The 27,756-nt window shown below is 43.8% G+C and overlaps 1 protein-coding gene across 12 annotated transcripts in view; it reads right to left on the reverse strand.

Annotated features, from left to right (window-relative positions):
* Nucleotides 1-3,526: 3,526 nt before the first annotated feature.
* The window catches only part of LOC134395918 (acetylcholinesterase-like), a 30,622-nt gene continuing 6,392 nt past the window's right edge, over nt 3,527-27,756 (reverse strand). For 2 of the 12 annotated variants that reach the window (XM_063122167.1, XM_063122171.1), the window contains exons 2-4: nt 8,169-9,669; nt 6,845-7,008; nt 5,840-6,422 (exon numbers count right to left, since the gene is read on the reverse strand). In XM_063122167.1, coding sequence (XP_062978237.1) covers nt 6,232-6,422; nt 6,845-7,008; nt 8,169-9,669 — 1,856 coding nt within the window. In that variant the 3' untranslated portion in view covers nt 5,840-6,231. Of the gene's footprint in view, nt 4,506-5,839; nt 6,423-6,844; nt 7,009-8,168; nt 9,686-14,795; nt 17,182-23,409; nt 23,680-26,524; nt 26,678-27,756 lie in introns of those variants that run through there. The other 10 variants (XM_063122166.1, XM_063122168.1, XM_063122169.1 and 7 more) reach the window with 9 other exon arrangements.

A 27,756-nucleotide genomic window follows, 5' to 3' on the forward strand; every position in this document is an offset into this window, starting at 1 on the left:
AGAGTAGTCTCAGTTGAGTGAAAAGAGCAAAATCCAGAGTAGAAATATTCACTACAAGGGGAATGAATGTGCACAAGCGTGGAGTGACGTTGCCTTAACAGGTTCTACTACCCACCCACCCCAATGTGCAGGTGTTCATTTCTACACGTAAAATGGGCCTGCGCATTGACTCTACAGCAGGAACTGATCTTGCCACCGTAATAGTGTCGACCCTCAGGCAGCCCAATCAGTTACATGGGGTTTTCCCCTTATGGTAAGCATTCATGTCTTGTTAAGCGTGGCTGATACCAGGCTTGAGTCGGCCCTTGGAATTGAGATGCCAATGCCCAACTTTTCCTCATATCTACCTTGGATTCAAACTCCATCAGGCCCACCCCTGGCACTGCTTCCAACAACTGCCATTACTTGGGACCCCGGCAGCTGCCAGTTCCTCATCCCCTTTTCCCAGCTGTGCTCCCCACGTGCCATTGCTGGCGCATTTGGGTAGGAGCTGGGTGGATACCCTCTTATATTGCACAAAGTGCTGTGCCCAGCATTGATGTCAGGCATTGCATTTTGGATAAGAGAAGATGGCTGCCACCCAGCACCACTCAAGAGTCAAATGGCTGCTCAGCTCTCAGTCAGATGTGCCACTGCTGCCAACTAATTGTATCTGTGCTGATGGAGTGCCTGAACAGTAGCTGCAATGCTGCTGGAAGGCCCAAGCAATGTTCGGCCTAACAGATGGGTGGAGCCACTGGCATGCTGGGCCTCAGCTACATGGGCTGTGACAGGTGTGGGGGAAATAAAGCATGAAGAGGTAACAGTTATGTTAGTGATAAGGACATGAGCATAATTGAGAAGGGCGTAGAGCAAGAGATGCTGATTTGCTGTTGCTAAGATACGTAGGCACTTGGAAGGACATGTGCACAAAGGTTGTTTACTCCACTGTATAAGAAGGTCTGCTGTAACTGCTCTCGGGGCCCTCTCTTCTCCTTTTGGGCTGCTGCCCACAGTTGTGCTAACTCTGTTTTGCTGCAGACAATAAAGCTCTTAGTGTGACACTGGTCTCTTGTCAGTGCCTTGGAAATCCATGACACAGGGCTCAGACATGCTGGGTGCTGAGCCTAATGTTAGGGGAGGTGAACGTTTTAAATGGAGCCACCAAACACTTGATTGGGGCTTCTGATATTGGCCTCATCACACATCCCCCAAATCTAGTTATTCCATAGCAGGAATTCGTGGTAGGCAATGGGATTAAACCTCATTATATCCATTTGTTTTCTTGATTTAAGGAGGTTCATTAAAATGTAAGTTTAGAAGCTTGGATCTCTTAGTTTAGAGCAAGTTTTGGGGTCATAGTAAATACTTTTGTTGAATCGTGTGGATTTTTTATCATAGATTTAACACTACAGAAACTAAAAATGTCACTCATAAAGAGCAATAGAAAATTAATTAATAAGTGTGTTTTTCATGTATTTATTTATTTTATTTATTTATTTATTACATTTCTATACCGCCCAATAGCCGGAGCTCTCTGAGCAGTTCACATAAATTAAAACCATTCAAAGTATAAAACAACAGTATGAAACCATAATATAAAATACAATATAAAAGCTCAACCAGATAAAAACAGCAGCAAAATCATCTCAAAATAAGGTTTCTGGGGAAAAATAAAATAGTAGCTGCTTTAATACTTTGCTGCCCCAAAGAATTTCACCTCACTCTTCAAAATATAGCTGAAACAAAACAGCCAATTTTAAGGTAGGTGAAACAACTGAGAAATGGCCTTTATCTATTTGGTTAAGCCCTAGTTGCAATGTAAGGTTGGGTGACCATATGACCGGATTTGCCCGGATTTGTCCAGGGTTTTGATGACAAATCCGGGAGGGGGAGGGGAAATCTGGATTTTCCAAAGAGCAGCTCTAATGGGACTTAACAAAAATGCTTATAACTCTGTCATTTTTAAAGATAAAGAGATGAAACTTCACACCATGATAGGATTTAGGTAGAGCTTTAGCCACACCAAATTTGAAACAGATCCGTTCATCCATTGATGTTTTAGGATTTTTTAAAAAATTGAGGTTTTAAAATTATTAATTTTAATCCATCATTTTTAAAGATAAAGAGCTGAAAGTTGGCACCATGATAGATTTTAGGTAGTGCTTTAGCCATACATTTGAAACAGATCTGTTCATCCACTGATTTTTAGGAAGTTTTTAAAATTTGAGGATTTAATTTTTAAAAATATATATATTATTTTTAAAGATAAAGAGATGAAACTGGCACAATGATTGCTCTTAACAAGGACTTTAGCTATGCCAAGTTTGAAACAGATCTGTCCATCCATTGAGTTTTAAGATTTTTTTAAAGAAGTTTGAGGTTTTAAAATTATTATTTTTAAATGACATTTTTAAAGATAAAGGGCAGAAAGTTGGCACCATGATAGCTCTTAAGGAGAGATTTAGCCATGCCGAGTTTGAATCAGATCTGTTCATCCATTGTTTTTTTAGGATTTCTTTTAAAAGTTCAAAATTTTAAAATTATTGTGTTTTAAAACTGCTGGAGCCATATCCTTCAAACTCAGGTTGTCAAACCTCCTCTTTGGAGCAGTTTCAGCCCTTGGCATTAAGGGGATCTCCAGTCTTTAGGTAAGAAGTCTTGGGCAAGCAGGGCACCTTTCCTGTTGCAGATCTGGTGGGCAGTCGGGTACCTGGAGCTCAGCAGAGGCAAGGCATCCACAAATCAAAATGACATTGAATCTCTCACTTGTTCTTTATTTCAGTGATTTTAACATTAAGATGTTATGTAGAACAGATTTGTCTTAAATGTGTGTTGTAAAATCAGACATGTGACCAAGGCTATATTCGGGTGGGCACGCCCCCTTGGTGCTGGACACCCCCCCTTGGGGGCTGGCCATGTTGTCCTCCTTTTTGGTTTCCAAAATATGGTCACCCTAATGTAAGGTTAAGAAGTGACCAAAAACCACACTTGCAGTCAGAATGACTGAGGGTAAGCTATGACTTGTGAGGTTCTTCTGATAGCCCTTTGACCATGGAAAGCTGTTGTAACACTTGTAAAGTCAAGACATAGACACACACACAACACCAGATTTTGCTTGGGATGTGGGGGGGTTTCGCTCCTCCATTTTGTTTGAAATAATGGTGCTTATGGACAACCAAGCCCTTGTGTCAATCATGGAGTCCCATCCCTATCAGTTTTCAAAGTATCAAAACCCAGAAGATAATAAAATGTTTTAACAACTATTGAACAAACTTTTGCTCCACATCAAGCCCCATGTTCCCTTGAAGGAAACAACCCTCTGCAGGTCATTTGCACCTGACAGCAATCCTTTCCCTGAGGCTGGACCATGAGACAGAGATCCAGGGTGCCACAGCTCCGAGGGCTCCCAAATGCAGTCCTGCCACACACACACTTCCTTCCCCACCAGTGGTATTTTTACCATAAGTCTCCAGTGATCTCCTTCTAAGTAAACTGAATCCTGGATTAGTCTTGGAACCAGTGAAACATTTTACTGCTCCAAGTGGGGTGCAAAGCATAACAAGGTTTTTATTTCTTTGCAGATAGCTTTATTGTTGTCACCACCATGCACAAAAGGTTTACATTTGAAAGAAAGGTGCCAAAGGTACACATTTGAAGGATCTGATATTAGAGGCCCTGATGAAGCAGGAAACAATGTCAGGTGCAGACTGTGGGAACGAGGAGGGAAAAGTGTGGGGGGGGATTTTTTTATTATTATTATTATTTATATAGCACCATCAATGTACATGGTGCTGTACAGAGTAAAACAATAAAATAGCAAAACCCTGCCGCATAGGCTTACATTCTAATAAAATCATAATAAAACAATAAGAAGGGGAAGAGAATGCACCAAACAGGCACAGGGTAGAGTAAAACTAACAATATAAAAGTCAGATCAAAATCAAGTTTTAAAAGCTTTAGAAAAAAGAAATGTTTTTAGCTGAGCTTTAAAAGCTGCGATTGAACTTGTAGTTCGCAAATGTTCTGGAAGAGCGTTCCAGGCATAAGGGGCAGCGGAAGAAAATGGACGAAGCTGAGCAAGGGAAGAAGAGACCCTTGGGCAGGTGAGGAACATGGCATTAGAGGAACGAAGAGCACGAGCGGGGCAATAGTGTGAGATGAGAGAGGAAAGATAGGAAGGAACTTGACAGTGAAAAGCTTTGTAGGTCAACAAGAGAAGTTTATATTGGATTCTGAGGTGAATTGGAAGCCAATGAAGAGATTTCAGAAGTGGAGTAACATGGTCAGAGCGGCGAGTCAAGAAGATGCTCTTAGCAGCAGAGTGGTGAACAGAAACCAACGAACTGATGTGAGAAGAAGGGTGATGTTCATTTCCCCCTCTTTCTTGTTCTTATCAGCTGCGCATTACCCCTAGCTCTAAGCATCACTGCTGACTTTCAATTGGGATTCCTTTTATTCAGTACTGGATTCCTTCCGCCCATCTTCCTCCTTGCTTGGAGAAACAGAAGCCTCTCCCGATGTGTCTGCAGAAGAAAGAAAGAAAGAAAGAAAGAAAGAAAGAAAGAAAGAAAGAAAATGAAGAGAATTATGGCTGTCCTGACTACAATTACATAGGCCATAGCTAGACCTAAGGTTTATCCCAGGATTGTCCTGGGGTCAAACCTGTTCATCTAAGTGCCACACAGGACATCCAGTGCTCAGGCAGGGGTGAACCCTGGATGATCCCAGGATAAACCTTAGGTCTAGCTGTGGCCGTAGACAACCAAGGAGAAGCTAGAATCCGAAAGAGAGATTTTCAGGACAAAAGATGTAGAGCACTTCTATAACAGTTAACACGGCAGAATTTTGGGAAGTGTATCTTAGATCAGTGTGCTAGAAATGTTCTGTTAAAGCCTTCCTGCTCCCAACACAGTTGTACGCAAACCACATAGGACTACGTTCTTTGTTTTATACAAAGCAAGACAACCAAATGCACGAGAGCAAAAGGAATTTGTCATGCAATTTATTTATTTATTTATTTATTACATTTCTATAGCGCCCAATAGCCGCAGCTCTCTGGGCGGTGCAATGAGGATTGCCTGAGGCTCCCTATTTTATACCTGCATCATTTATTTCAAATTATTGCATACTCTAAAGAAGATAACCTTTAAAAGAACATTATATATCCACAAAACACAACATTTCCATGATGGCCTTTCTCTTTACTGTTTTTCCATAATAATTTGTATTGCATAATATTTCAGATCTTGGATATAAAAGATATCAAGTGAAGCCCATTCCCAGCAAACCAAGAAGTGCAATAAGGAAATGCCTAATAATAAAAGTTCCTGTTGGCACAGATATGGAACTATCCTTGGATTTGCTCAATAGTTGCTCTTCCCTGCATATTGGTCCTCCTCGTGCATTTCAGTTTGGAGTGATCAAATGTGGTCACTGACGTGGGGAATGGAAGATTGGAGCTGTGAGGGTTCAGCAAACGCCCATCCCTAAGCCCTATCTGAGTGGCAGAAATAGGGGCATCATGGGTGTCTGATACGGGACTGGAGTCCAAGAGACTTTGCTGCACTTGACCTAATGAACTGGGATCTGGGATCTGGCTGGCCAACTGGCTGGCCTCACTCGCCACACCACGTGAGCAACTGGACGATCCAGCGAGCGCCAGGCAGCCATTTGCATTCTCTTCCCCTCCTTATTGTTTTACTATGATTTTATTAGATTGTAAGCCTATGCGGCAGAGTCTTGCTATTTACTGTGTATAATCTGTACAGCACCATGTACATTGATGGTGCTATATAAATAAATAAATAAATAATAATAATAATAATAATAATAATAATAATAATAATAATAAATCTGTCTCCTCGAGAGCTGGCATTTTTGTAAAACGGGTGGCTCATTATTCAGAGCAAAAGGGCTTTTATGCAAATTGTGGCCATAAAGCCAACATTCCTGCAAGATTGGAGGCCTGAATGGACAGGTGGCCACACAGCTTCAGTGAGCACCAAGCAGCACAGATGGAGGTGAATCAACCCCTCCCTAGACTGAAAAGATTCAAGGATCGTGGGGGCTGTCTTGAAGAAGGAGCATTGGCACCTCCACCTCCCAATACCCTGCGCTTGCACTCCTTTAGGAATGAGTGAGGGGTTTGCATGTGAGGAGGGGTGCCCGTCCCGTGCACCACCTGTACACCGGGGCACCCGCACCTCCTCACATACCTCCAATATTTTTGTTTTGTTTTTAGCCTATTTTTCAGGGACCAAGAGTCCTTCCCCCCACACTGGAGAAGCACGGAGGCGTTCCAGTAGCCATTGGCCCACTGGCCCACCCCCTTCCACCTGCCTGGGAAGATGGCGAACAATCAGGTGCTGCCATCTGCCTGGACAGGCCTCCAATGCAACTCCAGAGCAAGGCAGCAGACGGCAGATGCCGTCGTCCTTTCACTGAAAAAGAGAAAAGTCAGGGTAGGTCACCGACTTTTTTATTTCGGAGCTTCAGGGGAAAGCCCTGGGATGGCTCTGCAATGTCTGCTGTGTCATACAAATGACCTAGCGCCACTGCGGAGCCACCCTGGGGCTTTCCCCTTATCAAGACAAGCCCTTGGTGGGGCTGGAGTGATTTTTCCTTTGGGAGTAGCAGTACTTATACATAGTTTTGCTTGCTGCCCACTTAGCCTGTACAATTGGAAATAAACGAGCCCAGTGCTCAGCCATCATAGGGATCATGAAGCCATGTATGAAGTCAATCCGATCTAGGAGATGGCCATTCCAATTGAAAGCAAAGTTACGAGAAACATCTATCTCATGAGATATCAGCAACACACATCCATCCCAACACACATCACCAGACTACGTGTTGAACTCACGTGGATTTGCAGCCTTCAAAAAAAGACTTTCCAAGAAACTACAATGTCGGGCAGGTGATGTCTCCATAATCAGGGATGGCTCAGTGCTAAGATTAAAGAAGTTCTGCTGGGTGGCATTATAGAGCGGCCACTGTACCTCATTGGCCACTGACCCTGTGGGATTCCTGTGGAGGAAGTAAAATATATTTATATTCCAGTAGGGAAGACGGTTGTGTGTGAACTATGAGTGAAACTGAGTCTATTGTTCCTTTTAAAAATGCATTTCCAAGAGGCCCATTTCCTACCTTATTGCATGACCGAAAGCCTCCAGAAAGTTTACAGTATTGAAACCTTGTCATCATCATGATCACCACAGCTGTATTACCTTTGACGTGATCATCTTGACATCTGAATATCTAATACCACTACACCTGAACTGTACACAGGTGTAATTATTGTGTTAAATAGGTGCAACCTTTTCTTTGCCACCATTCTACCCAAAGAGCTACACCAGCTGGCTTCTAGCGCAATCCTATGCGTGTTTATTCAGACACAAACCCTACTGTATATAAGGCAGCATATTCCATGTTAAGTGTGGTTTGGACTACTGACTATGGTGCAGTCCTAACTATAGTGCCCTTGATGATCAAAAGCCCCGTAGTTCACAGGGTTACAATCCTCCAGAGCAGGTTGGGAGGAGCAACACGGTGATTTTCCCCTCCCGTTATTCCTAACCTGCATTTTTTTCTTAGAGCAACCATTTCAGTTGTTACAGTTTTCAACATTAGATCTAAGAAAAGGCAGAGCTGCAATCTTCTTTAAAATTGTGGCTCTCATGAAGGACAGATTGCAGCCAAACACGACCAGACTGGTCAGGTAACTCCCGCAAGCGAGTTGGGACAACGTCTTGGCATCCTCCCAAAATGGTCTGAAGCACTTCAGACCCGATCTGACCCGCTTCAGACTGATACAGTCCCAATCAAGATTTGGAGCAAAGCAGGATCCAGATTCAGCTTGGGATCCAAATCCAGACCCGAAGTGGTGCATAGTCCAAAGTTTAAGCAAGCACAGTTTGGGACATTGCACAGTTCTGTCCTGCAAGCGAGCAAGAGGTTAACTAGCTTGTCCTCTGTAAAATTCAAATTATACTAATTATTTCTAATTTTGCACATACATTTGCATTTGTAAATTAGCACATGCAAATTTGTGGGATTTTATTTTCCTATGGCCCTGTGCCCCAGATCTTTTCAGGACTTAGCGACACCCCTGGTTTATTGTATGGGTGGGCCTTCCTTCCTTACACAGCAGCAGAGCGTAAGAGGAAAAGACTATGCTTCAGCCTTACCCGCTTCTGGAGAATTCAGCCCAGTACCGCATCATCCTACGGCCCAGTGCACCCTCGGCCTCCGTGTATGTTCGGCTGACACCTACTACTGATTCCAGGGTCCCAAACACATAAGGTATCTCAGCACCGTGGAATGCTCCAGTCCATTCAGGCATAGCAGAACCAGAGGTGTGATGTGTAAAGGAATAAATGTACACAGGAATCCCAGCTTCTCTGAGCTTTGAAAGAAATTTGGTAGACGAGCATTCAATGATGAAATCACCAATGAACTGTGACAAGGACCAACGATACTTTGCCGGACCATGGCCTTCGCTGTATTTCAGTGCCACCGCCTCAACAGCTTCATCAGGTTCCCTTTGCATAGTCATCCCTATCCCTTTCAGAAGTTGTTCCCAACTGATTAGGCTGTGATTGGTGTCAGGAAAAAGAAATGGCACAAAAGTAGACCCTTCATCAGAGGTGACACCCATGAGAATTGGTTTATGCTGAATTTTCCCGGCTTCCAGAAGCTTCTGTGGCTCGTCAAGCAAAAAATCCCCATCTGTTGTTGGTACAAAGGGAATGACCAATAGGAACTTGGTGTTTTGAAGGAGGGATACCTCATGCTGAACCAATTCCATGGCATCTTTTTCCTGGAGGCAGCTCACCACTGCAGTATCATTGCCTTCTGCACAGCCCAGGAGCTGGCTGAAATTAAGGGCGTTCTGCTTGGCCTCCTCAGGACTTTTCCAAGCCCAGATGGCATTGGGAGCCCCACTCTGAGGCACAGCTTGGGCAAACAGGGGCTGGCTACTGGGTGAGAGTAGATGGAAACCCACGGAGGCTGCTCCAGCACTCTGGCCAAAAAGGGTCACGCGAGTTGGATCTCCACCAAAGGCAGCTGCATTCTCCTGTACCCACTTCAGTGCCAGCTGTTGGTCCAAGAGGCCCATGTTTCCTGGGGCAGCTGGTGGCAATGAGAGGAAGCCTAGAGCCCCCAGGCGGTAATTAATGGTGACTACAATGACATTCTCATGATAAGCTAAACGTGCTCCATTATACATATCTAAGGAGGATGTGCCAATGAGAAATCCCCCTCCATGTATCCAGACAAGGACAGGAGTTGGTGAAGAAGGTGGTGGATGAGGAACCCAGACATTGAGAAAGAGACAATCTTCTGAGAGTGGTCGATTGGCAGCCCAAATCTTTGCCTCAAGGAATCCCAAAGAAAAGAACTGGGGACAGGCATTGCCAAAACGGGTAGCCTCGAAGACTTGACTCCATGGCTGATGTGGAACAGGCTTCTGGAAACGTAATTTTCCCAGGGGGGGCTCAGCATAAGGGATGCCCAGATAGGCAGACACAAAGCCAGAACCAACTGGAAGATCTTTGCCCTTGATTGGACCACTGCTGGTGACTACAACACCTTGCTCTTCAGAGTCAGACTTCGAGATCAGTGGAAAGAGGAGGAGGAGGTAGAAGCATGAAAGTGACGAGATCAGGAGACCAGGCATTGCAGCAGCTGGAAGGAGAACATTCTTGAGCAGGTTACAACAAGCACAAGTTAGATAGGCCATTTGTCTTTCAAGGTAAACATGCTCCAATTTTACCCTATGACTGGTTTTGGGCAGCAGAATGGTTGTTTTTGTTCAGGACACCAGATCTGGTCAGCTGATGCCCTCTTCATGTTTAGCCCTGTTCTGTGATACATCTAAGATAAGAAGAGCCAAGCTGGATGGGACCAAAGCTAGATCTACACTACTGCTTTATGCATGTATTGAAGTGCACTGATAACTGTTGCAGCACATTCCATATGCCGCTTTCATAGTGTTTCATCCTGCTTTTTATTCTACATTTGTAATGATTTGACAGAAGGTGTAGATCTGGCCCATGGGGCCATCTAATCCAGCATTCTGTTCACACAGTGGCCAACCAGCCGTCGACCAGGAACCCACAAACAAGACATGAGTTCAGCAGCACCCTCCCGCCCGTGTTCCCCAGCAACATGTATATAGGCTTACTGCCTCTGGTACTGGAGGTGGCACATAGTCATCATGACCAGTAGGCATTGATAGCATTCTCTGCTAGGAATTGATCCAACCCACTTTTAAAGCAATCCAAATTGGGGGATATCACTATACCTCAGGGTTATGAATTCCATAGTTTAATTATGCGCTGTGTGAAAAAGTCCTTCCTTTTATCTGTCCTGAATCTCCCACCAATCAGCTTCATTGCATGACCCCATTGCATTCCCTTTGAGGAGGGATCCTTTCAATGCGATCAGGTCTTTCTATTGTAGGTGTTTTATTGATGAGGACAGGAGTTTTCCCCACTCAACATTCTTACAAATATCCTTTCCCCATGGCCCTGATTTCAGTGTTTTTGCTCAGGCTTGGAACTCCATCCAACCCATTGATATAACTCATTCCCAGTCCCACCCTGACAAAATCTGAACAGAGATGTCTGGAAGACAGTGTGTTTGGAAGCCCCAACTAAGTCAATTAAGGATTGTAAGGCTGGATAGAGCTTTGATAATACAACATACAATGATGCAGCAGCTTTAAAAGGCAAAGTCATAGAGACCAATGACACACAAAAACCCAGGTTGAAGCTAAGGGGCTCTAGTTGAATTGAGCTGGAACCCATCAGCTATGAACAGTTAGCAAAGCAGAAGCACTTTTTTCCAGATCGGAAAAAACAAACCTGAGCCAGTAAAGTCGACATTGGCATGTCATAAATGGGCCTAGAATACCCTCGAATAACCCCAGAGAAAATAAGGAGGAAATAGGATTTGGAGAACCAAAAACCCACAAAAGGTAGTAAATAGGGGAGGTAGGATTTTAGCAAGACTCGTCACCTTCTGTAACCTCAAGGACAGAGCAAACTTCAGAAGGTATCAACAGGAAAATGGCAAGAAAAATTAGGCACCAAGGCACCAATTTTGATGCACATGAAGCCTCGTATAACCGTCTCTACTTTTTTAAAAAAAATAAAACCATGATGTGCAGTCTTGAGAAGAGAGAAATATACAGTATACTCAACTATGTGGATGTGGGTTTTCCTGTACATTGGGTCTTAATCCCTATTTCGCTAATCGGTGATTAAAAGTAGGGCTGTGCTCTGCTCCGTTTCGGGTCGTACAAGCGGTAGCAGTGCAGGATGCTTTGCCTCTGTTAAAGGTGGAGTCAAAGTGAGTCGGGGGGTAGCGAAGCATCGTGAAGCAGACCGCCCATTTGCGGAGCGATCCGCTTACTTACGAAGCTCCACCCACCATTTTGGAACTTTTTCCCCATAAGATTGCATTGGGCAAAAAAGCACATATAACTATTTATTTATTTATTTATTTATTTATTATTTATTTATTTAATTACATTTATATACCGCCCCACAGCTGAAGCTCTCTGGGCGGTTTACAACATTTAAAAATAGTAAACATTAAAAGTATACAATTTTTTAAAAAAAAAAACACACACACACATAAAAAACAGTATAAAAACAACAGTATCCATTTAAAAACAACAATTGTGGGGTCCATTAAAAACAAACTTAACGTTGTTAAATGCTGTTAAAATGCTGTTAAAAATGCCTGGGAGAAGAGAAAAGTCTTGACCTGGTGCCGAAAAGATAACAATGTTGGCGCCAGGCAAGCCTCATCGGGGAGATCATTCCACAGTCGGGGGGCAACCACTGAAAAGGCCCTCTCCCTTGTTGCCATCCTCCGAGCTTCCCTCGGAGTAGGCACTCGGAGGAGGACCTTAGACGTTGAGCGCAGTGTACGGGTAGGTTCATGTCGGGAGAGGCGTTCCATCAGGTATTGTGGTCCCAAGCCATGTAGAGCTTTATAGGTTAAGACCAGCACCTTGAATTGGGCTCGGAAACATATAGGCAGCCAATGCAAGCGGGCCAGAATCGGTGTTACATGCTCAAATCTCCCTGTTCCAGCTATCAATCTGGCCGCCGCATTTTGCACAAGCTGCAGCTTCCGGACCGTCTTCAAAGGCTGCCCCATGTAGAGGGCATTGCAGTAATCTAATTTGGAAGTTACCAGAGTATGGACAACTGAAGCTAGGTTATCCCTGTCCAGATAGGGGCGTAGCTGGGCCACCAAGTTGGTAGAAGGCACTCCGTGCCACCGAGGCCACCTGAGCCTCAAGTGACAAAGATGGTTCTAGGAGAACCCCCAAGCTACGAACCTGCTCCTTCAGGGGGAGTGCAACCCCATCCAGAACTGGTTGAATGCCCCCCATCTGATCAGAGGAACCACCCACCAGCAGCATCTCAGTCTTGTCTGGATTGAGCTTCAGTTTATTAGCCCTCATCCAGTCCATTTTTATTTTTAAAGCTATATCCCTGAAACTTACTGTGCTTAGAAAGTGATGATTGGGGGGTCATTTGTGTCGATTTTCAGAATTTTTCATCATGCAATTTGCTTGCGGTTAATTTTTGTAGAATGGGTAAAGCAGGAGGGGGGAACCTAATTTTTTTAACGTTGATTGACAGGTTAATCTTCCAATCATGATAACTGATCAGCCCATGCGAAGCATTCTCCAATCCCAATGTTGGAGGGGGGAATAAGCAAAGTTAGTAACTTTACTTTCTTGTCTTTGGATCAGACTTTTTTCAATGTTTTGAAGCAGTAGTCCCAGTAAACTCACACACAAAACCTTAAGTAATATACTAAGTAAAATAATAGATAGGCAACTCAGCACTGCGAGGTACCCATCATAACCTTGGTGAACAACTGAATAGATGTGGTGCAAATGGATGATGTGCTGTTTGGCATGTGGACGTGCCCAGTGCCCACTGCCCTTGAGAGTAATCAGAACCCTCCAAAGGGTAACAGTGGAAAGAAACCAATGAGTTGCACAAGTTGATGTGAGATGTGGCTTCTCAAAGGCAGGTACCTAGACAGGACCGGCCAAATGACTGGTGGCACAGTCTCCACTATCCCACTAGGCACATCCACTTTCCCCTTACTGGTAATAAAGACAGACAGGGTTTTTGTTCTAATTTTTCTTGTTGTGATTATTAGTATTTTTATTGTTATCTTACAGTTATTGGCTGGGCATACCCTGGAGCGTGTGAACTGTGTGAACTGTGACAGATTCTGAAAGGATCGTCTATTCAATGGCATCTCTGTTTGAGAGGGGTGTGTGTGTGTGTGTGTGTTATTATTATTATTATTATTTATTTATATAGCACCATCAATGTACATGGTGCTGTACAGAGTAAAACAGTAAATAGCAAGACCCTGCCGCATAGGCTTACAATCTAATGATGGCATATCTGACCCAAAATGATAACATGGTTACCTGCGGGATCGCCTTCTCCCATGCAATCCGTCCCGCACACTCAGGTCCTCTGGGAAGGGTTCACTCCAGTCAGCCACAACCAGGCCGACAACTGCCATCCAGAAGACCCCTCCCTCCTCTGCCCCCAGACTGTGGAACGGCCTGCCGGAGGAGATCCGCCAGCCTAATGCTCTCTCTGAGTATAAGACAGCCGTAAAGACTAGTCTCTTCCGGCAGGCCTACCCAGATGAATTTTAAACATAAGAATTTTAAGATGTTGTGATTGTTATTTTAATACTGTATTGGTTTTATATGCTCTTTTAACTAATTTTTTGTATTATGTTTTATTTAGTTTTGTTCCCCGCCTTGATCTAGAGGGAGAGGCGGGTAATAAATAAATAAATATATCATCATCATCATCATCATCGTGTGTGTGCGTGTGTGCATCTTGAAAAACGAACACGTTGTAGCACTTTGAAATGAGTGGACGGCATGAAAGATTGGATTTCTTTCAAATTGGGAATGAATAAGGATGTATGTGGAAGCTCTCATGGTGGGCAGTTGCAGGTGTGTATGACATGCATTTTTTCCCACATACATGCATTTCTGTAAATGGGGGAGAGGATTTTTTAAATATTCCCCCAAATTCAGGGCATGCTTGGATTTCCTTCAAAATGGGCTTGAATCTGGACACATTTATAAGCAGTCATAGTGGCCATTTTGATGTTTCTAACTTTAAAAGTGACAGAGATGTATGCACTTTTGTTAATTGGGGTGAGGTTTGAGGGTTAAAACTTTAAATATTCCCCAAAATTCAGGACATGATTGGATTTCTTTCAAATTGGGCATGAATAAAGTTGTATGTGGAAGCTCACTTGGTGGGTAGTTGCAGGTCTGTATCTGGAAAAATGACAGAAATATATGCATTTCTGAAAATGGGGGGAATCTTTAAATATTCCCCAAAATGCTTGGATTTCCTTCAAAATGGGCATGAATCTGGATACATTTAGAAGCTCTCGTGGTGCCCATTTTGATGTTTCTAACTAGAAAACTAAAAACGTTATAGGCGTTTAACATGTTCAATGCAAGTCTAGGGAGGGAACACAGAGCACCGATCCGGATCCAGAGCACCGCCATGGAGCGAAGCGAACCATAGGCAGATCAGCCGAAAGCAGAGTGGACCCAATCCAAAAGTTGCAGATTGGGATCCAGAGCGGATCGGGGGTCCGTGCACAGCCCTAATTAAAAGCTGAATAAGAAGACATGGTGCAAGAAATCATGGTTCCTAAATTTCATTCTTGTGCCAGCTTTTCGACCTTTCTCAAAGGAACTGTCTTTTGAGTCGTTATGAACTCACCTCCTTCCTGCTCGGTCCCTCTTGTAGCTCAGTTGGAAGGACAAAGCTGGTTGCTAGAGAGTCTGCATTGCTTGCAAGTGTTATAAGTAAGAACTACTTATTTGCAACCCACATCTATGAAGGTCAGTGTCCACTTGTCTCTCCACTCAGTGGGAGGCAGGCACATATTGGCAGGATAGGAAGATATACAAGGGGTCAGAGACCTTGCTTTGGTTGGCACAGAGCAGGAAGTCATGCTAGGACAAATGGGCTGTCTCAAATTACTACAAATAGCACTGATCCCTTAAGAGCTGTTTCAGAGAATGGAAAAGTTGGAGACAAGGCTAAATTGGTAGAATGGATCAAGAAAGGGCTTTTTTTTCCTTCCCAGGCTTCATCCCACCTACACTTCTGTTCTGGTTTACACTCGAATTATCCCACTTCAGTTATATAGCATTTATACAGCGTATGAAAGCTTAGAAATTTACACCTCTGCTGCAGCGTGTTGCGGAGATCCATTGAGGTTCACTCACACATGTTGTTATCCCCACCCCCCAGATCTCCTTTGTACCTCCTCCTACAGTTTATTGGTTGTTTGAAGTGGGGACAACTCCCCCTCAGAGAACAGGGTCTTGCACTGGGATTTGCTACTCTTGTTACTGAACACCAAAGTAGAACGTTACCTAAGACTGCAGTCAAGATGCCTGTGGAAACCTGCACTGCTTTATAACGGGGCTGAGACCATTCTTTAAGACTGAAGGATGGAAGAAGAGCTCCTCGGACAGAGGACTTCTGAGCCTCATTGGACTTGAGCCTCTGTCCCTGGATGCTTCTGGCCTGGGCAGAGCCTTCCATGCATCTGGGAAGCCTGCTTTCAAAATGCCATGGGGCTATGCTGGGATCATGACCACCAAGAGCAGGGCTTCTGTTGCCACTCCAGGCCAGGGAGCCAAGAGCCACAGGGGGTCAGCGGCAATGGATGAGTGCCGCTCCTCTCCCCCTCCCCTTTTTCTTGTAGGGAGGGTGGGGGGCTTTCCATGCCATGTCCCATTCCACCAAGGTGGACACCCAGCTACAGTGCCCAATGCTGATGTCAGCTGGGGGTGTTTATGGAGAGGGCACTTGCACCATGGGGATACACTGGGAGTCCTCAGCCAGTAGCAGAGGCAGGGAAACTGCTGAGGCTCAGAACAAGAGGTGGTTGGCTGCCTGTGCTCTCAAGCACTCCCAGGAGTGCCTCAGTGGAGCAAATGCCATGATCCAGACTGGTTTCACTGGTTGTAGGTTAATTCCTCCAAGGGGCAGATGCTGGGACTGGGCAGCCACCCACCCCATCACGTGGTCACGGTACAGTTTTTGTGACCCACCCAGGGAGCTTCGGCTATTGGGCGGTATAAAAATGCAATAAACAAATAAACAAATAATACATGCAGCAATCAGCTGAAGAGTGCTGGTAAAGGCATGTTTGACTCAGTATAAAGTCAAGCTACTAAACTACTCCTACAAACATGCATGGACACAGTTGATAAGTCCATGCCTTCACCAACGTGCTTAGATGAACAAAAAAGTTTTACAGCTCCCCACAAGATCCTGTGAGTGGGTGGGGGCCATCCAGTCTCATGCCTGTGTGGCAGGTTTAGCTGTCAAACTTGCTACAAGGTCCTAAATTGAGTGGGTAGAATTAAAATGGAGGATCAATCTAGGAGCAATCTCCCCCTTCCCCTATTGACCCCAGCCTGTGAGTCAACTCTTACGCATGCTTACTACTCAGTAAATAAATCCCCTTGAGTTTAATGGAATGCATTTCCAAATGAGAGCCCCTCAGATTGCAGCTTTAATTTATGCAACTTTAAAAAGGGGGGAAAGGGGGTGGTTGGCTGGTGTGGGTGAGCAAAGCGAGGTAGGAAGTGGTCATCTCAACTCCCAGTGTATGGAGGAGGAGACTTCAAACGCAGCACCAGGGCCTCCAATGGCAGAGAAATTGAGAGGGAAATCACAGTTAGTGAGGAATGTGGTAATGCAAATATCCCTAGCACATACTGCTGGATTCTCCAGCATGGCACCCATGGGCACCAGGGTAGCTTGGACCCCTCTCTTGATGCACGTGAAGCCCCCTAACCCTCCCAAAGTTTTTTTTTAAAAAAAGTTAAAGGCATAATGTGTGCACTTATGAAGAGAGAAAGTGCTCCAGGACGTCTGTGTTTTCTGTGTGTTGGTGGGTGTTTGGCTTATGTTCCCTGAGGCACAAGTTTCCATAAAGCTTTTATTGCTATAATTCCAGTAATTGGCTTTCAGCCATTACTGTCCCATCAATGATTACTGTCCCATCAACAACATAGGCCTTAGCTAGATGTAGCTAAGGCCTTCCCACATGTACGCTGCTTACAAAGATTCTTGAGAAGCACATGGGAAAACCCAGGATTCATGAACATAGGCCTTAGCTAGACCTTCAGGTTCTAGCTAGAGAATAGGGAAGCCTGAAGGACTTCCTTCAGGCCATTACTCATTTACTAGACCTACCTTATAACCCAGGATGGAGGAGGGAAGATCTCGCATTGTGTTTAACGCGAGATCCCTCCTCCGTTTACACGTGAGACGTGATGACCCAAGGAAGAGAGCCCGCCATTTTAAAAAAAAATTAAAGGAGAAGCAGCGCACGAACGCTCGTGCTCTGAAGTTGTTTTTTTAATTTAATTTAGTTTAAACAGAGACAACAGAGGCTGCACAGACAACCCAGACACGTGTTGTAACTTAGCCCCACAGTGCTGGCATGCAACACAGGACATTAGAAAGAGGGTTTCAGAGTCCCGTGTTTGTGCAGGAAGTAGACAGGAGTTCAAAGTCTGGATGTGCGAAGTGGTGCCAATGCACAAGCCTTGAGAAGCTATAAGTGAGAAGTGTGAATGGGTGCAGTAGTGTCCACCGCCCACAACACCCACCCTAATGTAGAGAAACTTGTGACAATCATACAGAAGTTTGTTTGTTTGTTAAAAAAAAATGATATTTAAAAATAAAAAAGTGAGCCAGCTGGCCAGCAGCAAACCCCGTTAACAGTAACAGCAGCTTGCAACGAGTGAGGATACAGTCAGAAAAGATATTTGAGGGAAGGGGAGAATGTATCACACAGAGTATAGCAAAAGCTTCAAAGTACAGCAAAAGCTACAAAAGTAGGCGTGAGTGAAGGTAATTTCAGATACATTGACTGTCTCACTTGTTCTTTATTTCAGTGATTTTAACATTAACATGTTATGTAGAACAGATTTGTCTTAAATGTGTGCTGTAAAATCAGACATGTGACCAAGGCTATGTTTGGGTGGGCACGCCCCCTTGGTGCCAGACATGCCCCCTGAGGCTGGACATGTTGGTGGGCATGCCCCCTTGGGGGGCGACCATGTTGTCCACCTGTTTGGTTTCCAAAATATGGTCACCCTAAATAGGAGAGGAGGAGTGGAAATGTCTTGCTTCTAAGCATTCCGTGTTCTATTCCTTCTTCCCATCTTCCTCCTTGCCTGGTGGAACAGAGTCCTCTTTGGACTTGTCTGAATAATAATAATAATAATAATAATAATAATAATAATAATAATAATAATAATAATTTTTAAAAGGAATATGATTCCCCTCACTACAACTAGATAACCAGAGACAAGTTTGAATCTAGAAAGGGGGTTATGATAAACATAGGAGAATAAATTCGTATTTAATGCATTTCTATACCAACTTTCGGCCAAGGCGTTTTACAGTTTTAAAATACTAAAACAAATAAAAGGTACAAAATAATAATAATAGAAGAGAGCGCTGTCAGGCCAATTCAAGGTATCTTCACTAGCTGAGGGCATGACCCTGGCCTGGGCTTCTCATTTTCTGCCTTCTGTCAAGGCACAGAGCTCTTTTGCAGCTCCTGTCGTGAATGGGGAACTATTGTTTTTATTAAAGTTCAGCAGATTATATTCAGTGTTTGGATTAGCTGTTCTGGTGTGAGAACCTGGTGGTGATTTGGCCTCTTACTGGTCAGTCGGGTTCTGACGGCAGTTATGACAGGTGGAAGCTGGGAACTGAGCCAGATTGGGTTTTTACTTGGCTTTGAAACACGTCAATTGCTGTTACTTTTGCTTAATAAGAAAATAAACACATCGGTATTCATCCAGTGGACGTCAGTACCTACGTGACCTGCAGCTGGCAGTTTATGCAGCAGCAAAATTAGTGCCCTGGTATTCCTCAGATGATGGCAGCAGGTGGTCATACCAGCCTTAGACCTCTCACTTCTCACAGGGTGAAGCATCATAGCCCCAAGGTGAGGAGGGGCTGTACCAACAGTTTTCTCTTAGCCTACTTGATGGTTCCTTCAGGAGCTAATCGCGCAAACTTCCGAAGGTGGGATTTCTCACCCCAACAGGGCATTTATCATTTTTCTACCAGTTCAGCTGCCATGGCGTCCCACGCAAGAATCTTTATATATAAATTCTAAGGCGATGCATGGTAACATGTGGTGTGGAGGCTCTAAAGGCTTCATCCCACATACCTGTTTCCCTCAAATTATCCCCTACAGCATAAAGCTCTTATTATTGTTGTTGTTGTTGTTGCTAGCTCAGGCAGCAGCGCTCCTAAGATCCTTTGCATACCAGGAAAGGGTTTAAGGGGGAGAAATGTTTAAAAAAAATCGTTAAAAAAAAATCAACGGATGACCCAATCCAATTCAAATTTGGTCTGCTTAAAGCTCTCCTAAATATCTATTACTGTGCCAATTTTGATGACTTTATCTTTAAAATTTACACAGATGTAAGCATTTGTTTAATTTGTACTTTAAAGGTATCAAATCCTCCTCCGGCACCCCCAGTGGCCGCTTGGAAAATGGCAAATGATTCGCTCCTAAAGAGGTATCAAAATAGGACGGATCTTTTGGCTTTCAAGCACAGTTAAAGCAGGATGCATGGGAGTACTTCACAGTCAAAGCAGATAATAAGATGGAAAACTTCGGAGTCCTTTTGGACGCAATTCACAGTGATTGCACAGTATAACCCTGGTGTGATGAAGCTCTAAGCTATGACACGCTGGAGGTTCTGAGCTATGAGAAGAACTTTGTGTGGCTAAACAACAGGATATCTAAACACAGCTGGGAGCAGGGGGGAGCAGCTGGGAGGGAGCGGGAGGAGCCCAGAGAGAAGGCCGGGTGTATGATATAATGGCTATTTAAGATGTATTATTTTCCAGCACACCTGAAGGGTATTTAACTATTATTTGATTATTTGAATCTATCTCCACGGAACCCTTGAAGAGCCGTTGGTTGGCAGGCAGGCAGGTGAGCCGCCGGGGGGGGGGGGGAGCAGCTGGGGGGGAGCAGGGGGCAGTCCAATTGATTCCCTGTCAGCCTCACACCTGGCTTTTCCAGGTGCCCATAGCAAAGTATGATACTGAGCAATAAAGTACTAGCGTACGGATGTTCCGTGCAAGTCAAGCTGGTTCCAGGAATTTCATCTAAACCAGGCTGCTATGAATGCTGTTAAAATCTTCCTGCTCTCAATATACATGTACCATTCCCCCCACCCCCAGGGCATATAGTTGCTTAGGAAGAGAGAATGACTGTCAAACCAGGGGCAGATCCACACATAGCTTTCGGGACGCCTTGAAGGCGCTTTGGGGTGTCCCGAAATCGATGATGTGTACCCTACCTTAAGCGTCCCAAGAAGAGGCGGCGGTGGAGGAGGAGGAGGAGGAGGCCCCTCGCCGGGACGGGATGAAGACTTGCCGCGCCCGGCGCCTTCGCTGGGCAATCAGCTCCCCCTCCCCCTGCTGTTTGCCTGGGTGAGATGTTCACTGCCGCCCACCTACCCGCCGGCCTCCTTTTGCCGGCGAAAGAGTCACCCGGGCTTTTTACGTTTCTACACAAAGCTGTTAATCGGCTGCATCAACTTCCGGTTCCTTCACAGAACTGAGATCCGAGCACTACACAAGGAGTTTTTCTTTTCCTGCTTTTCTGCTACATAGCCTCAAGGCGGCTTCTTCCGCCAAGCTCTCTTTGCCGGTTCTTTCGCCGGCAAAAGGAGGCCGGCGGGTAGGTGGACGACAGTGAACATCTCACCCAGGCAAACGGGGGGGAGGCATCTGATTGCCCGGCGAAGGCGCCGGGCGTGGCAAGTCTTCATCCTGTCCCCGGGAGGAGCCGCCGCCTCCTCCTCCGCCGACGCCTCTTCTTGGGATGCTTAAGGTAGGGTACACATCATCGATTTCGGGACACCCCAAAGCGCCCTCAGGGCGTCCCGAAGGCTATGTGTGGATCTGCCCTAGTTTAATTCTGAAGTGTCAATATGTTCTACCTTATGTGCAAGGACAGACAGCCACAGTAAAAGCAGTCCTTCCCCTCCCCAGTGAACCTTGAGAGAGCAGCAGGTGATGGGAATGTCAGGTTTTCGTATTAACCTTAACAGTAATTATTGACAGAGACTTGCAAGCTCAGAACACCTGTTGGTGATTGGGTGGAGTAAGTAAAAGGCTCGCTCTTTCACAGCAGTGTGTGGGGTGGGGCGGGCCACTGCCACTGCCAGAGCAGGGAGTATGCTGTTTGATGTGAAGGGAACATTTGTCAAGGAGAACCATAAAGTGGTTATGCTTACTGTGATTTAGGGTAAGACAATTACTTTGTTATTAGTTGTTGCTACTAGCCTGGTTGTTTTGTTTTGGAAGACTTCTCTGAATAAAAGCATTGAGGATTCAAAGCTCATGCTTTTGTTTATTTGTGAACTGCAGGGTGGAATTTGTAAAACACTACTAATTCCCCCAACAGGGAATAGTGGCAAAAAGGCCCTGTGTCAGCAGCTGGGCTGGCATGGGCATAATGGGGTCTACAAGGGCTGAAACTGCTCACTGCAGCATCCTTATTTTAAAACATTTTAGAGTTAGGAAGCAGCTGACATTAATTTTATTCATTTATTTATTGCACTTATATACCGCTCCCATAGCTGGGGCTCTCTGGGTGGTTTACAGAAATTCTTGGCATGTACATGGTTATGCACATTATTATTATTATTATTAGTAGTATTATTATTATTATTATTATTTCTTACTTTCACTTTAAGGGTATATTATGCATTTCTGTGACTGGGATCAGGGCAGCAGAAGTAAACTTGGTTTTATTATTCCTCCAGTGGTGATAGGGATATGATTTAAGTAAGTTTAAAATGCAGAACTGCACATGCTCAGAGTGTTTCTTTCTCTCTTTTTTATCACCACATAGCTTCGGCTATGGGGCGGTATATAAATGTAATAAATAAAAATAAATATATACCAGGGTTGGCCAACAGTTGTTGTTGTTTTTCCTTTTGTTTTGTTTACTCTTACATATCAGGAATGTTGAGAGGGGAGAAGTGTTGTATGCACTTCACAATGGAAATAATACACAGATCCTACCCACAACCACCACACCCCAATCATTAAATCCAGGGTTAAATGACCTACCTTCCCTATTGAGCACAAGAGTAAGAAAAGGATGCGATCAAATTAGGATTGCCTGATGCCCCATATTTTATGCCTACATTGTTAATTTCAAAATATTGCATACTATAAAGAACATAACTTATCAAAAAACTTTATACATCCACAGAACACAACAATTCCATGTTACACCTTATCTTTACTATTTTGTGGAAATAATATATACTACAGAGTATTTCAGACCCGGGACATAAGAGGTACCAGTCCAAACCTAAGTTTCCCAAGTGAAGTCCATTCCTAGCAAACCTGGGGGAGATCTACACTGGTATATATAACGTTGTTTTGTCAGTCAGTAAACGTAATATGTTATACCGATTTAAAATGTTGCTGGGCACACGTAGGTATTTTAGTCTTTGTGAACCGCCCAGGGAGCTTCGGCTGTTGGGCTGTATAAAAATGCAATAAATAAATAAATAATAAGTTCCTTACCCTTTTCCTCTCTGGTAGGAATGGGCCACACAATGTATGCTGTAACGTTTTTGTTTCAATTCCCTGTCTTCTTATTGTTCCTCCCACTTCCTCTTTTCTCACAGGGAAGGTGTAAAGGCCGGAACAGAACAGGTCGGAACAACCCCTTTATATTAAAAATCATACCAAAAGTTGGTTGGATAATTTAAAAGGGGGTTGGATAATTTCCTGGAAGCAATGGCTACTAACCCTGATGGTTGTGTGCTATCTCCAGTATTCGAGGTAATAAGCATGTGTGCACCAGTTGCTGGGGAACATGGGCGGGAGGGTGCTGTTGCACCATGTCCTACTTGTTCATCACTGGCCGATGGCTGGTTGGCCACTGTGCGAATGGAGTGCTGGACTAGACCCTTGGTCTGATCCAGCAGGGTACTTTTTATGTTCTTATGTTCCCTGCATATTGGTCCTGCTAGTGCATTTCAACTAGGAGTGAACAAACCAGCATGGGATATCTAACACAGCATCATATTTGTGTGCTGGTCTCCAAGAAAAGCACTATAATTACTGGAGATAGAAGATCAACTTGAGATTACTTATTTATTTATTTTATTTATTTATTACATTTTTATACCGCCCAATAGCCGAAGCTCTCTGGGCGGTTCACAAAAGTTAAAACCATCATAAAACAACCAACAAGTTAAAAACACAAATACAAAATACAATATAATAAGCACAACCAGGATAAAACCACGCAGCAAAATTGATATAAGGTTAAAATACAGAGTTAAAACAGTATAATTTAAATTTAAGTTAAAATTAAGTGTTAAAATACTGAGTGAATAAAAAGGTCTTCAGCTGGCGATGAAAGGAGTACAGTGTAGGCGCCAGGCGGACCTCTCTGGGGAGCTCATTCCACAACCGGGGTGCCACAGCGGAGAAAGCCCTCCTCCTAGTAGCCACCTGCCTCACTTCCTTTGGCAGGGGCTCACGGAGAAGGGCCCCTGTAGATGATCTGTAGATGATACTTTACTGAAAAACTGTATTTTCATCATGTTTTTTTTAATGCAAAATGGCCACTGCTCTCTCAGTGTTTTTATAGCCTGGTACTTAATTAGGCTGACCAAACCCACCGGGGAAGTCTGGTAACCTCTGGAGAATTTGGGCGCAACCGGAGCTGGGCCCCAACTTACCGGGAAATGGAGGCACCCAGCCCACATATTACATGGCAGACATTTTCAGACTAAGCACAGGGATAGAGTCTTGAGGGTATGTGACATTATTGCACTGGGTCATGGGGAAAAAAGTTTGAAGAACACTGCACTAGATGCCCAATGCACCTTGAACAATTAAAATCCCAGCTAAAACCTATTCTGCAAGCTGAAAGTCTGTCAAATATTTTTAAGTGTCTTTCAACTTCCAGAAGGATGCCAACTTTCTGAATTGTGCAGCAACCACCAAAAATACCTCTCTAGCTATCTTTGTTATACAAACAAACAGTCAGGAAGTGTTTCAAGCTGATCTTAAGAACTTATGGCTGCAATCCTGTATTTATTCATCTGGGCGTAAGCAATATTGACATCAGTGGGACTTCTTTCTGAATTGTCTTTGGACAGTACACTCTCTGATTGGGATTTCTGTTCTCTGCACGCTGAGGCAGTGTAAATTCAGAAGATATTTGTCTGTGATAATGGGCATTCATTCTGGCCTTTCTTTGTACTGCTACTGGTGATGGTCTTGTTTATATGGCTAATGAACCAGAGGTATAATGACAAATGTTTAGATTAGTTTCTCATTGATAAACCAAAAGTTGAAACAAGCTTAAGACAGTGAGAAGTGTCTGCAACAAGCTTTTAGTTCATTTTGTTCCATGGCTAATGTTTGCAGGGTAATAGTTGTTTATACTCTTTCTGAATGCTAGGTTGCTAGTTTGTTGTACTAGATTTTTCTGCACCTGTCAAATACTTCATTTATTCAGTGCTGGCAGTGTGCTGAATCTGTGAGTATGGATATGAGAAAGGTGATGGGGAAAGAGTATTAAATGTTAGGAAAGGTGAGACTCTGGCCATCCGGTGAAGGATTTGCAGTCAGAAAAGATATTTGAGGGAAGGGGAGACTGTAGCAAAAGCTCCAAAGTACAGCAAAAGCTACAAAAGTAGGAGTGAGTGAAATTGTTTAGATACACTTGTTCTTTCAGCCACTTGTTCTTTATTTTAGTGATTTTAACATTAAGATGTTATGTAGAACAGGTTTGTCTTAATTATGCGCTGTGAAATCAGACTTGCGACCAAAGCCATGTCTGGGTTGGCACGCCCCCTTGGGGGCTGGACACGTTGGTGGGCACACACCCTTGGGGGCAGCCATGTGGTCCTCCTTTCTGGTTTCAAAAATATGGTCGGCCTAACTTAATAATGAAGAGTAGGAAGCTGATCAACAGGTTCTGTAGAACACTTGGCTACTCCAAACTCCAAGGATGTGTCATATCCTCCTATCTGGGGAGAGATCTGGAGCCAGACAAAAAGCCACAAGGAACATTGGGTGCAGTATGAATTTGGCCAGAAGAGGAAAAACCAAAGCAGGTGTCTGGAGGAGATCCTTAAAAGCTCTCTGGGTGGCAGAAACTATTTTAAGAATTTTGATGGTGCTGGAGTGATTTTTTTTTCTTTGAGACTTATGTACAGCTTTGCTTGCTTCCTGTTCAGCCTGTATAGCTGTAAATAAACAAATCCAGTGCTCAGAAAATGTAGGGATCATGAAGCCATAAATGAAGAGATGACAGTTCCAATCAAAAGCAAAGTTACTAGAAAAATCTATCTCATGAGATATGAGCAATACACTCCCATCCAAACACACGCCACGAGACTCTGGCCATCGCTAGACGGGGCTTTATCCTGGGGTGACCTCTGGGATCATCCCTGTGCATCCACATGATGCACAGGGGATCCTGGGATCAGGGAGGGATGATCCCTCCCTTGCCCCGGTATTTAGCCCTCCCCTTTGGCCTCATTTTTTCCACGGTCCAGGGCTGAGACTGTGGAACGTGTGGCCGGGTTAACCCGACTCTGCTTGATTCCTCGCGAGGAGCCAGGAGCCACGCATGGGGCGCTGCGCTCCTCAGGAGTGTTGCACCCATTGGGTAGGGTGAGGGGAGCGGGGAAAATATTTAAAAAAAAAAAAAAACACCTTACCTTTAAAAAAAAAATGTTGGGCGCGACTCCTCTCCTTCTGAGGTTGTCGTGCATCGCATGTAAACAGAGGGAGGGGTCTCACATTAAACACAATGCGAGATCTTCCCTCCTCCATCATGGGATGACAGGTAGGTCTAGCTAAGGCCTAAGTGCTAAACTCATGTGGATTTGCAGCCTTCAAAGAAAACATTTCCAAGAAACCACAGTGTTGAGCAGGAAATATCTTCATGATTTGGGATGGCTCAGGATGAAGAAGAAAGAAGTTCTGCTGGGTGGCATTATAGAGCGGCCACTGTATCTCATTGGCCACTGACCCCGTGGGATTCCGGTGGAGGATGTAAAATATATTTATAATCCAGTAGGGAGTATTTCACAGCAAATGAAATAGTTTATTGTTACCTTTTAAAATGTACATCCTACCATACTGCATGATTAGGGCCTCGAGAAAATTTACAGCATTAAACCACTGCTGTCATCATCTTTACATCTGAATTACTAACAGCCCTGCATCTGAAGTGTGCACATGTGTAACTGTAGTGTTATGAAGTAGAACACTAGCCTTTTTCATTACAGTTATTTCTATGTGATGTTTCAGGATACAAAACCTACTAAGGGTACTTACCCTAACATCAACATAATAACATAAAAATAATAAAATCAAAATCAAAATACACATTTCAAAAAATATCATCAGGAACTTTCCTACAGGACAGTTGGTGGAGTATGGCCCGAGGGACAGACAAATGTAGTTGGAAGAAGAGCAGGTGGTTGATGCTATCCTCATATAACTCCCTCCTCTCTCTCTCCTTCCCACAAGGCAATTGATAGTAGATAACCCTGTTAAGGTTTTGCCTGCCTGTCCCCCCCCCCGCCCCCCCCTCTCCTGGAATTACACAGTGTTACCCAGGGGCAAACAGGTTGCATCTGTTTGTTTTTTGTTAAACATTTACAATCCACCATTCTATCTATATGTACTATGTATTAATGACAAACATGTTATGTCTAAGGTAAGCTACTGTTAAAGCTTGAGACAGAGAATGAACAAACAAAGGATTGCATGATAAAATGGGATCAAAACTTTGGGTATAAGATACCAATGGAATTATGGAAAATATGTGGGTAAAAGGTTTAAAATACATGCTAAGTACCAAACTAAAGGAGAATTTTTATAAGGTGAAGTACAGATGGTATATGTCTCCCTCAAAATTAGCAAAAATGTACAAGGGTTGTTTGGGAGACTGTTGGAAATGTGAAGAACAAGAAGGAATCATTTACCATATGTGGTGGTCATGTAAAAAAGCAAAATCTTTCTGGATTAAGATTCACTTATTAATGCAAAAAAAATTAAAGATAAATACGCAAATGAAACCCAGAAGCATTTTTGCTGGGACTTATGGACAATCAACTTAATGAAAAAGGAGGACTGTTATTTTTGTATATGACAACAGCAGCCAGACTATTATATGAGCAATACTGGAAAAAGACACAAGTACCATCAACGGAGGAATGGCTGCTCAAGGTTTTGGAGTTGGCAGAGATGGCGAAACTTATGGCGTTAGTAAGAGAAAAATCAACAACCTCATTTGTACTGGACTGGAAACCTTTGATAGAGTACAGTACATACAAGAGTTGCAAAAGAATGATCTATTTGTTTGTGGATTTTATACATAACCTGTGGTTTTTATATAACACTGGGCTGGCTAAAGGTTAGTAATTGACAGCCTATATCTGACATGAAGATTGCCTCAAATGGAATATGGCCTAATACGTTTTGTATATGTGTTTTTATTAGATGTAGTGTATTATGTTATTAGTTAAGTATGTGATCTTTTGTAAAAAAAAATTGTTTGCTCCTGTTCCCCTTGTGCTTTGCTTTTTGTAGAAAATAATAAAACTGTTAAAAT

Source organism: Elgaria multicarinata, chromosome 3 (assembly GCF_023053635.1).
Source record: "Elgaria multicarinata webbii isolate HBS135686 ecotype San Diego chromosome 3, rElgMul1.1.pri, whole genome shotgun sequence".
Classification (NCBI taxonomy): Eukaryota; Metazoa; Chordata; class Lepidosauria; order Squamata; family Anguidae; genus Elgaria; species Elgaria multicarinata.